Below are 13,861 nucleotides of genomic sequence, written 5' to 3' on the forward strand. Positions count from 1 at the left end.
AACAGGTCAATATGTGATGAAGCTAGCAAACTGAGATTAGCTAACACATTAACCCAGCGGATGTTTACATGGAAACCAGGCTCATTCAAGCATTATTTTATGACTTTTTGGTGAGAAAAACTGGCTTCCACCTAGGCTGAGCACACAGCTGACTGCCCAGTAACAATGACCTAACATTAGCAAATGTATATGCTATGTTAATGTCAGAGGGCATGAGTGACTGTTCTTAAGTATTGTATATTGGTGCTTGCTGTGTTTTATTTGCATGAGTTTGTTTTGTTGTATTGCATGCTTTTATTGTTGCAAATTGGTTTGTGTCTGCACTCCCTGTCACCACTTGATGTCTGCACTCACCTTCACTAATATGATTGCCTGGTGCAAGGGACCAATGGCATGGTTTAACAGGTGGGACAAACCACCTGGGCCAAATGTCAAGGATGATGAGACTGGCAGGAAACAAAGACAGGAAAGGAGGCAGAGGTGTGCAGAGACACAGCGATGTGTGTGTTGAGACACAGAGACGTGTGTGCAGAGACACAGAGACGTGTGTGCAGAGACACAGAGACGTGTGTGTAGAGACACAGAGACGTGTGTAGAGAGAGACAGAGATGTGTGTGTAGAAAGGACAGACGTGTGTAGAGAGACAAAGAGACGTGTGTGGAGCGACAGAGACGTGTGTAGAAAGGACAGAGACGTGTGTAGAGAGGACAGAGCGGTGTGTGGAGCGACAGAGACGTGTGTGGAGACACAATGACATGTGTAGAGAGGACAGAGCGGTGTGTGGAGACACAGAGACGTGTGTGGAGACACAATGACGTGTAGAGACACAGAGATGTGTGTGTAGAGACACAGAGACGTGTGTAGAGACAAAGAGACGTGTGTGTAGAGACAGAGACGTGTGGAGACAGAGACGTGTGTGTAGAGACAAAGAGACAAATGGAGCGAGGACGGTGGTGTACCAGGTGTGGAGACAGCCACAGTGGACTGCAGGTTTTCAGGGACTCTGGGATTTGAATATATTTGTGATTAATTTAAACTGAATTCATTCATAAATTGTTAAATACATTTTAAACTTTTCTACCTTCAAGTTTGGCTCTCCTGCTCTCCTCAGTGTTGCTCTCCTCAGTGTTGCTCTCATCAGTGTTGCTCTCCTCAGTGTTGCTCTCCTCAGTGTTGCTCTCATTAGTGTTGCTCTCCTCACTGTTGCTCTCATCAGTGTTGCTCTCCTCAGTGTTGCTCTCCTCAGTGTTGCTCTCATTAGTGTTGCTCTCCTCACTGTTGCTCTCATCAGTGTTGCTCTCCTCAGTGTTGCTCTCCTCAGTGTTGCTCTCATTAGTGTTGCTCTCCTCACTGTTGCTCTCATCAGTGTTGCTCTCCTCAGTGTTGCTCTCCTCAGTGTTGCTCTCATTAGTGTTGCTCTCCTCACTGTTGCTCTCCTCACTGTTGCTCTCCACCAGATAAAAGAAGAACCCATCTTTCCCCCTGACATTAACATTAGAACTTAAACTTGAGTTGCCCGTGAGCATAGCATTGATAGCAGGGTGGTGCAACTTCAAGTTTCTCTTCAGGTTGTTTGTACTCCCACTTAATCTGAAGCCACGGCTCGTCTCTCAGTCTGTCTACTGCATTGTGTTTTCCTTTCTGCTGAATTATTAATAGTGTGTTCTCTACACAAGTGTGTCCATAGATCTGTTCTTTTTCTCGAGCAGACCCTTTCTGTGTTGAAGCCATCATGTTGTTGTCACTAACTAGCTGTCGGTTTGGGACAGCATCACCTTGGTTCTGGCATGATTATATTTTATATGCAGACCAGACGCACAATTGGTGAAAACATCATGCAGTTTTTTTAATGTCCAACAGCCCAGCACTACATTTTTACTTCTGTCTTGTCTCTTCAACGAAAACAAAATATATTTCTTCAGGATGGACAAAAGGCCATTAACGAACGAGGAGCCTGGACCGAGATGGGGAACCCCGGGGGGCTCAGAGTGGTGGGGCAGTAAATGTCCAGAGGCAGAGGAGGAGTGTAGGCTTTGACTACGGGCTGCAGCTACAAAGGATGTGTTGCTGTCAGGGTCTTAATTGGATGTGAGCTGCAACAGAGAGTCACTGTAGTGAACTGAGAGGCGGGTGGTGGCGGGTCAGGATCATCTGCAGCGGTCTACTGGTACATTCACAAGCTCTCTGAGAAGGAGGGAGTTGCAGCAGTGCAGGCAGGAGACGACAGGAACCTTTTGTTAACTGTGTTTTTGTTGCCTGAACCGAACCATATGCGGCACACATGACGTCGGTATCCTCTCTCAAAGTCTTTTCCTTTTTATGCTTTAAACATGTCATCATCATATCATATCGTCTTTCCTTTATTGACAACAGTTCAGGAAGTTCGTTTCCTAAGTTCTGCTCCCTCAAATATACAGTCACATGATATCAAGTGCAGCCTGGCTGAATACAGAAGACTACTTGTAAACGGATGTAATGAGTATTATTATTAATTGTCACCAGTTCTCTGAGTGGCAGGTGCTCCGCTGTAGTCTCCCAGCCATATTAGCGTCTTGCTATGTGATCTCGGTGCAGTTTGGGGGATTTGCATTGATCACTGCCTGTTCTCCCATCTGCTGCTCTGTAAGCTTCGCAGAGAGTGATGAGCCACAGAGCACCGACACCAAAATGAATTGCATTTGAACAGTTTTCAGTCAGTATCACATTCTTATTCTTTGAGTGAAATGAAGCTAACTGTTTTCACCATCCTCTTAATCCAAGTGTCTCCCTGACATGCAGCCTGTACAGACCTGTTGCCATTACCACGCTGCTCTTCTTGCTGCCTGGGGGCAATTTCTTTTTCCCTGCCCCCACCTCAGCATCAACCTGCGGGCTCTGTTCACTACACGCCACATGGGGGATTTGTATTGATCGCTCCCTGTGCTCCCATCTGCTGCTCAGTATGCTTTACAGGGAGTGAAATGACTGAGAACCTAGACATAGATTTACTGCATTTACCTGTTCTCAATAAATATGAGGCATCTGCCCCAAAATATTCATTCTTCTAAACTACATCACACTGATTCTCACTATAATAATGCATTTATGTGTTTCAACTGTCATGATTTGTACAGATTGGAAAAAAAATATAGTTTAGGATATATACCAGGCAGGTGAGTGTAAACCAACATAGTAAATGTGACATAAAACCACAAATATGAGCTAAAAGAGTCTAAACAACATATCTATCTACACCTACATATATACTGTATACTATATAGTCGTGAAGTCATTTGATTGAATTTTTAAATAAAAACTTTACTTTTAACCTAATGCTGCTTTAAAGTGGTAATCTCGAAGATGTCCGTTTCAGTTGCAGGTGTATTTTTGCTGGCTCGCCAACAGAGAAAATAAATTGGCCCTGAAACGGTCCTGTTCGTTGTTTGCAAACCTAATGACTTCCAGAAAGTGTCATGAAATCTGGCCAAATCCATAATCCTGCTGATAAATGGCACTGAAAATATAACCTCCTTGGCGGAGGTAAAAACTCAATCTGTGTGGTGACTAACGTTACCCCAAAGCCCAGTCCACAATTTAGGTAGAGTAGATTTTATATTTGACATTATAAACTTCAGTGGTGCCGACCAGTCCAAGAGAAAGAGAGCCACATCTGTATCTCCCCTCAGTCCCTTTTATTTCTTGTAGTGCTCTCCACCTCGGCAAGGCAACCCCGATAAAAATAGATAGTGACTTAACATATTTAAATGAAAATCTTCCAGAATATTACGTAAAGTAAAAAACAGAATCATCATCGCAGTTTTCAAAACTACATGTGTTTATTTTTCCACCAATTTAAGAGATTTGGCACCAAAGGCATCATTTTAACACATGCATTTTGTAGCATTTAGTAAAATGTAAAATCAAAGCTGATCATGTTCGCTTAAAAGCTAAATTCAAATTATATAATGGTTTAGTAGCGTTAGTGAGCTGATGACTAGCGAGCAGGCCACAGAATGAAAAGTTAGCAAACTTTGGTAATTAATAGATGTTCTGTTAAGGCACAGCTACCATGCTTCCTCACGTTTAAAGTTACGCAGTGCTTTTTGTCAGAGCCCAACCAACATGCCAGCTGGCCAATAATAGCTTGTCACAGATATACAGTCAGTCAGAAGTTTATATCCACTCGTAAAGAGCATGTTCCTCACGTCAGTTTTCAGTTCCAATAATTTCTACAGCTCTCATGTTTCTGTGATGAAAGCAATTTGGTCACATTTTCAGAAGACCTGTAAGAAATTCATTATTGAACAAAACTTCATGAATGTTTCTGTGACAAAGTAGTTTGTGTTCCACTCATTCATCACAGAAACATGAGAGCTGTAGGAATCACTGGAACTGAAGACTGACATGATGAACATGCTCTTTGTGAGCGGATGTAAAGTAAAAATTACAGTGTAAAACCTAAACCATTTCCAATATGTTTCCTAGTGCACAACTGAAAAGTCTGACGCCTAGCCCCTAAGAGCAAAGTCTCTGGACCCGGATACTCACTTCCATGTACTTGAGATACAGGAATCAGATGCCGGCACTTCACTGTTGTGAGGTTTGCAGACTTCCCAGTAGAACAAATAAAGCAGACGCAGATCTTGTAGTGAAACTTTGTTTCTTTATTCACACCATTTTCTACTCCAGCTATGTTAGAAGTTAACATAAGTGTCAATCCTCTAATTCCTATGTTGATCTCTCATTCATCTGTACACACTATATAAAAAAAGTCAAGATTATAATATGTTTAGAAATCCAAGAGGGTTGTGAGGTGAGGAGGGTTCAACAGTTGTTGAGGGGTTCTTGCTTTACAGTCCCTCCCCTCACTTCCAGCCTCCTCCACCTCCACTCTGACTCTTTTTTTCTTTTTTTTTCATTAAACAAAAGAACATATTGAACAAGGCATTTGTACCAGAGCTCAGAAGGGGGCTTGGACATTTGTAAAGCGCTTTGACTGTACAGCTCACGCAGAACACAACCAACATGTCATATACAGAGCATGGTAAAAGAGGAATAGTATACTGCTTGGGCACAACACAAACACAATACAATGCCATCTGACAAAAAAGTACCATTGAAAAGAAAAGAAAATTATTCTCTTCAACTTTTTTTTAAGCATTTCATAGAAACAAAAGAGAAAGATAAATTGCAAACTTGGAGTAAACAAATCGAGAATATATATACAGTGAGGTAAAACACATTGGTCTTTAAAAGGAGGTATTTTCTTTTTGATTAAGTGACCTTTTTAATATGTTAATTATGTTTTTTAAGATACTTCTCAGCTTTTGGATGACATCTATAAAGCAGGTAATGCAGACATCAATGCAGACACACAATCACATGCAGTCTTGTCATTCGAGGTGAAAAGTAAAAGAAGTCTTGTCAAACTTAGGCACCAAATAAAACATGATAAAGCTTTCTGCTACCCTTGTTGCCACAAAGGCCTCACTGCAGCATTGAACCAGAGAGGAAAACTGTCTCAACTAAGCAACGCCTGAACCCTTAAGTGACCCAAACCACTCCTCACATCAACCTTAACACTTGACCGTTGTGGTTGCTTCATCAGAGACCACCGTATAACAGTTCGCTGAGATGATGGAGGGCAACCATGAAGAAATAACATGATAATCTTTCAACCCCGACGCGTTCCTCATCACAGTGTGTGGATCGTGCTAGCATAGATAGGTCATTGAACCTGTGTGATCCAGAGGGACTGAGTGGGCAGACATGATTGGCCCAGAATTTGCATAACAAGAGAAAGAGATAGAAACAGACCCGTGCGGTGGATAGTTGCATGCTGCCATGACCTTTGGGCTGAGTTACGCAGGTTGTGCTCGGATTGGTAGGAGACTCTGAGAGGGCCGATACATTCACAGCTGTGGGAATTAATCAGTGCGTGGTTTGAAGCGGTAGAGCTGCTGGCATAGTGTATGTTACCTCCCTGTTTTGGCCCTCCATCAATGCACAAAGAGCAGAAGAACTGCTCGTTTTGGACCTTTCTTGGCGTAAAAAGAACGGTATGAAAAGGCTGCATATTTGACCAGACCTAACAACCAAAGTGCATCTCATTTGTTGGGTTTGAGTCACAAAAGGCCTTAGCACTGCTCCCATTCACAACTTTCAACTGTGTTGACTAGTGAACCGAGGTTTAAAGTTGCATGGTGGCTGCATATCAGTACATAGTGTACAGTGACCTCCTCCCCCTCTAATCTGAGCTAAGGACAGAGAAGGCAAGGTAAGATTCTTAAAGAGGAGGTACAGCGTTTTCTTCATGGCCCACATAGTGATTGGGTTACCTAAGCAAAAACTGTTAAGGAACGAAGGAAGGAAAAATAGGATTAACAGGTTCAGTCCCAATCTTTCCAGAAAAAAAGGTAGGACAGCCTACAACCCTGAGGCTGACATACTGTGTGTTCCAACAGCCGCGTCACAGGCAGAAGCTTTTGAATATGGCCACGAATAGAGGAAGGGTGAAAGCCTGCCCTCAAGAGAGACGGGCGAGACGAGGCCATCACATCAATATGGAATTAACAGAAAACACTTTCAGTCTCTCCTTAAGGACAATGGTGGTGTTTATTGTCATTGTGGGATTGGTGGATCCAGCCACGTACAGACAATTTCTGTTGGAGCCAACACCTGCACTCCAGCCTCAACGCTGGAACACACATCCAAGTGTGTTTCCAGATGTTGTGGAGTATAACTGTATACGTGACAAAAGTATGAAGTGAGTTTCTCTAGGGGGAGCTGTGTGACGTCTGATAAATGTCCTCCAGTGATGTCACTTGAGTCAGCGTCAGTTGTGGCTGAACATTACAACATTTTTGTGTAATTTTCTGAAATAGTTTATCTTAGAGGTGAGAAAGTTTAAATCTCCCCACAGCTTTAATCATTCTCTACAACACCTTCTGTCAGTTGTTCTGTGACTGTCTTTGAGGAGAGACTGTCTGAAAGTGTGAGCTGTTATCCCTCTCTGTACCAGTCATCGTGCTGTACAAACTAGTTTTGTTTCAAACACACCACAGCCTTAAGATCAGAGTTAAGAAATGTAGAAAAGTATGGAGCTGAGAAGCTGGGGTACCGGCTGCAGTGAAGTTTGGCCCTTGTAGCTACGAGATATCTGTTTAATCAATTTTAGAACATGGAATGACAAGAGAGAAAGGCAAGATAGAGTGAAGGACACAAATACTGCTGTATAAAGAGCACAAAAGAATAGCTGGGTGCAAACATGTCATTTTACAGTTAAGTCATCTTGGGTTTTGAAAAGAAAAAGTACAAGGCTGCTGGTGACTTTAAGACAGAATGAAGGTTGTCCTAGTAGAGGCATACCAGAGGTGCTGTTGAGTTGAGCTTTTGTTGTTGCTAATGTCCCAGAGAATGACATTGCTAATGGAATACACACACTATACAGTCTCAATCCTACACAGAGGCCCAGTGGGGCTGGCCAGGACTTACTTAAAGGGATACTTTGAGATTTTGAAATTTAGCTCCCCCCCCCCCCCCCCCCAAACCCACATGGCTTAGAAAGATGGATCCTTGGCCCTGGTCTTCCCTGGCAAGCCCCAGTTTTCACTACTAGTTTGACCACTTTTGTACACATTTAATAATTCAGCATAGTCTGTCACCCTTTTTGTATTCAACATAGCAGCGATATCCACTTTACTTTCTTCAAATATCAGGATAGCTTTCTTCTTTTGTTTACTCCACTAGATATTTACAAATTTTATCTGCTGATCATTTCTACATATTTAAGAATACTTCATTCACAACAATGACTCAACAGTGGAGCTGTATGCGTGGGCACATCACAACTTGTCCGCTTTTTGTCAAACTTTTGTTGTTTTCTTTAAATAACAAAGGACGACAAGGAAATCAGTGAATAAAGCCTGTAGCAACTGATTATGTAATTTTCTTTTTAAATTAACTTGTCACATTAGAAATGTTTGGTAGTTTAAAAGGCTACAGGATATTGCTGGTGAAATGTTCTTTCATTTTAGCCAACTAAATATACAGATTTCGTCTCAGTAAATCAAGGGAAACAGCAATTGACTCATCAAAAAAGCTTTGATTAAGGTAATTATATCTTCACTTTTAACAATTTCTTTCTCCACTGAAGTTCCACTCACACATTCGTTCTGGAGCTCTCGACAGTAATGCAGTCTTTATCAGCAGATGAGTTTGCGGTTGCTGCTAGATGTTCAAACGTTGCATTTTTCTATGCAGCTGTAGGATTTTCCATCGGTGGCACTAAAGGTTTCATCATTCCCCCTCACTGCTGCACTGAGCTTGGTGTTTCCTTGTGGGGATTGCCAAATATTAAAGTATAAATATTAAAGTATCTAGATACCCAACATAAACACTGCACATATCATACATTCGCATAATGGTCTATTCCATATGAGTTACCTGACTGAGAACAAGTGAGTGGACCTTGAGCGGAGACGGTTTTTGTAAACTGCTGTTTCTGAAGTCAAGAATGAAACATCAAGCTAAAACAGGTTTTGTATGTTTCAACTTGATTTGAAGTTTTCCTTTTCTTTGATTGGTTTAAAAATTCTATCCAATGAACCAAGAACTGATGTTGACAATTAAATTCAGATGGACTGCCTGAAACTATGACACGTCAACAAAAAGTGCAGTCTGCAAAGGGCTGCTTCTGAAGAGGCGTAACAGGAACAGCCAATTAATTGCTCAAAAGGTTTGATTTGATTTTTGCAAGTTGCAGTTTGTGTATTTTGACAGATTATTACATTATCAGTTGCAATGAGGGCATCAACAGGGTTCTTTTAAGATAGAGAAGAAGAACTTTTCTAAACAAATCACTACCTCAAAAATAATTAAATGTGTTTGCTCTCCAGCCGCCTCCTCTACACTTGGGCTTCTAGTAGAGAAAAATAAGTCTCAATGCATTTCTAACGGTGTTTCAAGTGTGGGCATCAAAGTTCAGAGAACAAGCGACTCTGATGCCCATCCATAGATTGGCACTGTGGTTTTCAACCATCATCCATGAAGGCAGCAGCTTTCCATTCTAATTAAACACTAAAGCAGCTGATTGAACTGATCAGCACTTTGAACTAGAGAGGAAGACCTCATCAGTGAAATGAGCTGCTGCAGTGGGTGGTGGGTGCACTTTCATAGATGGTGGCTGACAACAACTCTTCAACATATTTCAGCAAATCTTTGAGAGGACTGCCTACCAAATGACGATGGGCTGGATTTGCATCCAAGCAACATGGCACAGAATGATCAGATTCAGGCAATCTGAGGATATTTACATCCAACGGCAGCTCTCACCTCCACTCGGAGAGCGAGGTGGACAACTAAGTAGCAGCACATCAATACATTATGTATTCATAAAGAAAAGCAATGGAGAAAGACAGACTCACCAACATCTAAATTGCCACACAGGTAAACCCCACGCTGGTTCAGAAGTGCACTTATTGCTGAACAATCAAGAGGGACTTCTTAGAGCAAATGTAATTTACTGAACGTATTAACTATTATTAACCATTTGCTGTCATTTTGTGCATTTAGAGCGAATGGGGACTTTGTTTTGACCTGTGTTCTAAAAGACAAGTGCTTTTAATGGAACTGAGACACGAGCAGATCTGTCAAATCAAATCAATGGGTTTAGATGTATGGCAATTTTGGCAACAGGACAAACACTTGACCGAAACAAACTGTTAAATCAGGTGCTACATATATTTTTTTGTCCTTTAGATAGAATAATGACACTACCTTTATCATAGTAATCAATTATATATACACATATATATATGTATATATATATATATATATATGTATCTTTTTTGATAAAAAAAAAACAAAAACAAAAAATAAAACAAAAGGAAAATAAAATAAGAGTAGATCCTGACTCTTATGCGTTGGTCCCTTAAGGCTTGCTAAGCTGAAATGACAAAATTGTCCATTTTACGCATATTTTTTTCACCTTTTGTTTTTCGTAAATGTACATTCTAGTAGAAAAAGACCTTGCCACACAAAAAGAAAAAAAAAATACACAACCTGGAAAACCTATGGCTTAGTAAATATCCGTTTGCTATATTTAAATGAATGTACCTCATTTTTGTTGATTATCCTACAAAGAAGAAAACGCTTGAAAGTTGATTCGCGCTGCTGCGCTGTCAATGGCGCAAACATGAAAAGAACGAAAATCAAAAATCCAAGAGTTTACATTTATAGGGCAACATCAGTAATGCTTACAAGTCTTTTTGAGTCTCTTTTCAGAAGCCGCTGTGAGCTTTTGTGGCATCATCTTTCCAACAAAACACAGTTTGAGGTGCTGGAGCTCAGTTTCCAGACACTGTCCACCGGGAGGAGAAGCTGTACGATGACTTGTTGCTGAGGTGATTGGGTGTTCGGGGGGGCGGGTAGACGAAATGGCACCAGAGAGTCGGCTGGGTTGTGGGTGCTGTGACGTGCTGCGTGTTGCTTTCCGTCCCTACTTCTTGGGTGTGCATAGTACGAGCTTGCTGTATGCTCGGCATGGCTCCCGCAGGCATCCCCGACACACAGCGCTCAGAGCTGCATACAGGCGAGAGCAAACACTCCACAGCAGCCGACATGAGAGGAGTTGGGTTTTTAAAGCACTGGCACTTTCCGGTAACAGCTGGCTTGGAAGGCATGGTGGCAGCTGATTGTTGGTGTTGTTGTTCTTGCTGTTTGTGGTTTAGCAGAGCAGAGTATAGAAAATAGACACATTTATCTACTGTATATTGCATATGTTGCAGCATGTTCGCCAAAAATGAATGAGGTCATTATGTCCAGTTTAGTTTTGCAAAAAGATCCCCTGCCACCAGAAAGAAAATTCAAAAAACACAATAAATTAAACTGACCTGTCCGTCTCCCTCCCAATGTGGAGGGAGACGGGGAAATACAACAGTAACAAATGAAAAAACAGGTGCAAAACTGTTGCAAAGATGAGAGATTCTGCTAACAACTGGACTAGATGAAGAACAGATGAAGCCATTGTTTGTCTGGACCCCACAGGGCAGCTGACAGACTGTCCCATAACCCCCAGGTCCTCGCTCAGTTCCTAATGCTACTTTATAACGACTCCAGAGTAGGGCTGCAAACAACTTCACCTCAGAACTGTTTACTCTGTGAAATCATCTTTACCCTCTGAAACACTATTGATAAAGGCTGAGCCACTGTCAGCTCTGAGATTCAGAGGAATTCTGTCAGGTAGCCCCAACAGCCAGCGACTGTCTGCTCATTTTGCAACTCTGTTGCTCTCTGAGCAGCACACCAACGGCCAAGAAATCAATAATATCTTAAAGTTTCTAAAGATAAACACTTGTCATTTCTTTGGGTTGTAACAACTGGTTGATTATCTATTCTCTGACGTCCAACACATTTTACAGCTTTTGATACGAAACTGCTCAACTCACTGTGTACATGAACGCCACCAACGGCTATAGTAATTAAAATTTTATAAGAAAACCTACTATTTGAGTCCTAAAATGTCATGTACCCTCAACTAAATACTGACATTTACACACCACCAAATTTATAGCACAGAAATAATACAATTGGTCCAACTTCTGTCTAAGTTTATATGGTGAATTCTCTTCTTTTCAAAAATCTTTCTTGGATCACTTGACTGTCGGAACATAAACCTGATCAGTGCCTAGCTGAACTGTGTTTTGTGTGATGCTTATGAAGGATTTTCATAAGCATTCACTGTTGGCTAGAATGGAGAACGATAGTCATTACGACAACACTTAGCCGACTTAATTCACACTACAGAAAGCATCTGCATCAGTCTGGTATCGTCCACTGTTGTCTGTGTTGAAGGCGTCTACACTTCTAACTTCACAAAGTTAACAGCCTGCATCATCATTTTCATTAAGTGAAGATGTCGTAATGTTTGAGATTGCTATCAAAAAGACCTGATGATATAATCTTTAGTTATTGTAACCACGTTTTGGATTTCCCTGAAGAAAACTGGAAGTGTTTTTACGACCAAGTGCTTTAATTTGATGGATGGATGATAAACCCCACAAAATTCAGACTATGATTGGCAGGTTAAAGGGTCTGACCAGGCCACCTGGTGGCATCTGACAGGACAATGGTCCAACTGAAGTTTTTTCCTTTGCATCTTGAATGTGTAGTGACTACATTTCACCACTCCAGTTTTGGCAGCCTTTAATGTTAAGGCCATTTCAAGCCACATTAAATCAGATGGATGAGTTAATTATTGAAGTGCTACAAATTAAGTGGTAATGGAATTTCAGCAATATTCAGCAGTGATTTAATTTTACAAATAGGTTCATCCTTTAGGATTTCTTTGCTACCATACATGTACCATACATCTCTCACTGTAATGAGTAATGTAAGCTCCTGTATTGGTTCACCTGAAAACCTGAGCATTACGCGTGGTTACATTCAGATATTAATGTACTGGCCTACTGACAGATCACATGACTTGGATAATTTCAAAGTTCCAAGTTTTTTTAACACATTTTTGTGTTTGAAATGAGGAGATTTAAATATTCCATGGCAAACAACATTATTCCAAGATGTAAATGAGCACTTTGCAGCCCTACTGAAGAGTAGCTCAAATCTCTGAAGTGAAGATTGAAATGCTATTATACAAATGAGGGGGTGATGATGATAATGATGATGATGACGACAGGAGATGAGAGCGAAGCTGCGGCAGCTCAAAGGCCCCCCAGATGGTTCCCTGTCTGGCCTTTTGTTTACCTGATGGGGTCTGAGCTCCTATTGGTGGGCGTGTGATGAGCGGTGGAGGAGGAACTTGAGATGAAAACCAGTTGCCCCAGTGGGTCTTTCAGAGACTTCATGTGATGAATGTAGTAAAGGAAGATGGAGGATAATGAGTGGAGGCCTCTGTTATCCCCTTCAGACACAACCATCCTTCTATCCATCCAGCCCATGCATGTGTGTATGTCTGCCCGGTGCAACACACACACACACACACACACACACACACACACACGCGCGGTTCCTCAGTTTCAGCTACAGGACTCATCAGTTTATCAATGAATGAAATGGGATAGAAAAAAGACAGCACAAGGGGAAAAGAAGTCCTCACTTCTCATCAAGCCAGAGGGGAGAAACACTCAATGAATAATAATGAAGATAATAATGCTGTAATGCTGTAATGCTAACGATATGGATGCCAGTCAGAGGTGTGTGTGTATGTGTGTTTGGTAGTTGTGTCTACATCTTGATTCCCTCCTGTTGGCTGAGCTGAGACAGGGTTTTCTTGATTCGGAGAGCAGTGAGTCGGGCGGCACTGTTGGCATACCAACACTCCCTCATTATCTTCGCCATCACTCGCAAGGCCTGCAGAGGAGAGACGACAAAGGTTAATATGACTAGATTACGACATGATGTTTGAACAGTTGTAACATAAACTTGTCTGCTGTTCTGCATATAAATAAGACAATTGCAGGCTTGTTGAAGTTGGTTGTATGCAGTCATGAACTTTAAATTTCAGTTTTTGAGCCAAGGCCAATTAAACCTGGACTGTGTTTGGATAGGTTCACCAACACTAATGTGAAAATTTGAATGTCGCCATGATTTGTGAGGTTCTGAGGCTAAATTCTTTCTCTCATTACATTCTCAATCCACATGCTTCCTTTGCATCACAATACCTGTCAGTTAGTCTTTTGTCTAACATTGATCATATCCATATAGATTTTTGAATCCATGTCCTCCAAAAACTCTTGTCTGTCCTGGTTTCATTTACATTTGTAAACTACATTTACATTTTTTAATTTGGATCTTCATGAGCTGTCATCAGTTCAACAGCTGATTTTCATAGGGTCCAACAAAATGTAACATTCGTCTCATTACC

General features: G+C 41.4%; 1 protein-coding gene across 1 annotated transcript in view; it reads right to left on the minus strand.

Annotated features, from left to right (window-relative positions):
- Positions 1-4,622: 4,622 nt before the first annotated feature.
- tgfbr1b (transforming growth factor, beta receptor 1 b) overlaps positions 4,623-13,861 on the minus strand; it is an 81,091-nt gene continuing 71,852 nt past the window's right edge. The window contains exon 9 of the mRNA XM_084341170.1: positions 4,623-13,347. Coding sequence (XP_084197296.1) covers positions 13,222-13,347 — 126 coding nt within the window. The 3' untranslated portion in view covers positions 4,623-13,221. The remainder of the gene's footprint in view (positions 13,348-13,861) is intronic.

This window comes from Pagrus pagrus, assembly GCF_965226575.1.
Source record: "Pagrus pagrus genome assembly, chromosome: 20".
Lineage (NCBI taxonomy): Eukaryota > Metazoa > Chordata > Actinopteri > Spariformes > Sparidae > Pagrus > Pagrus pagrus.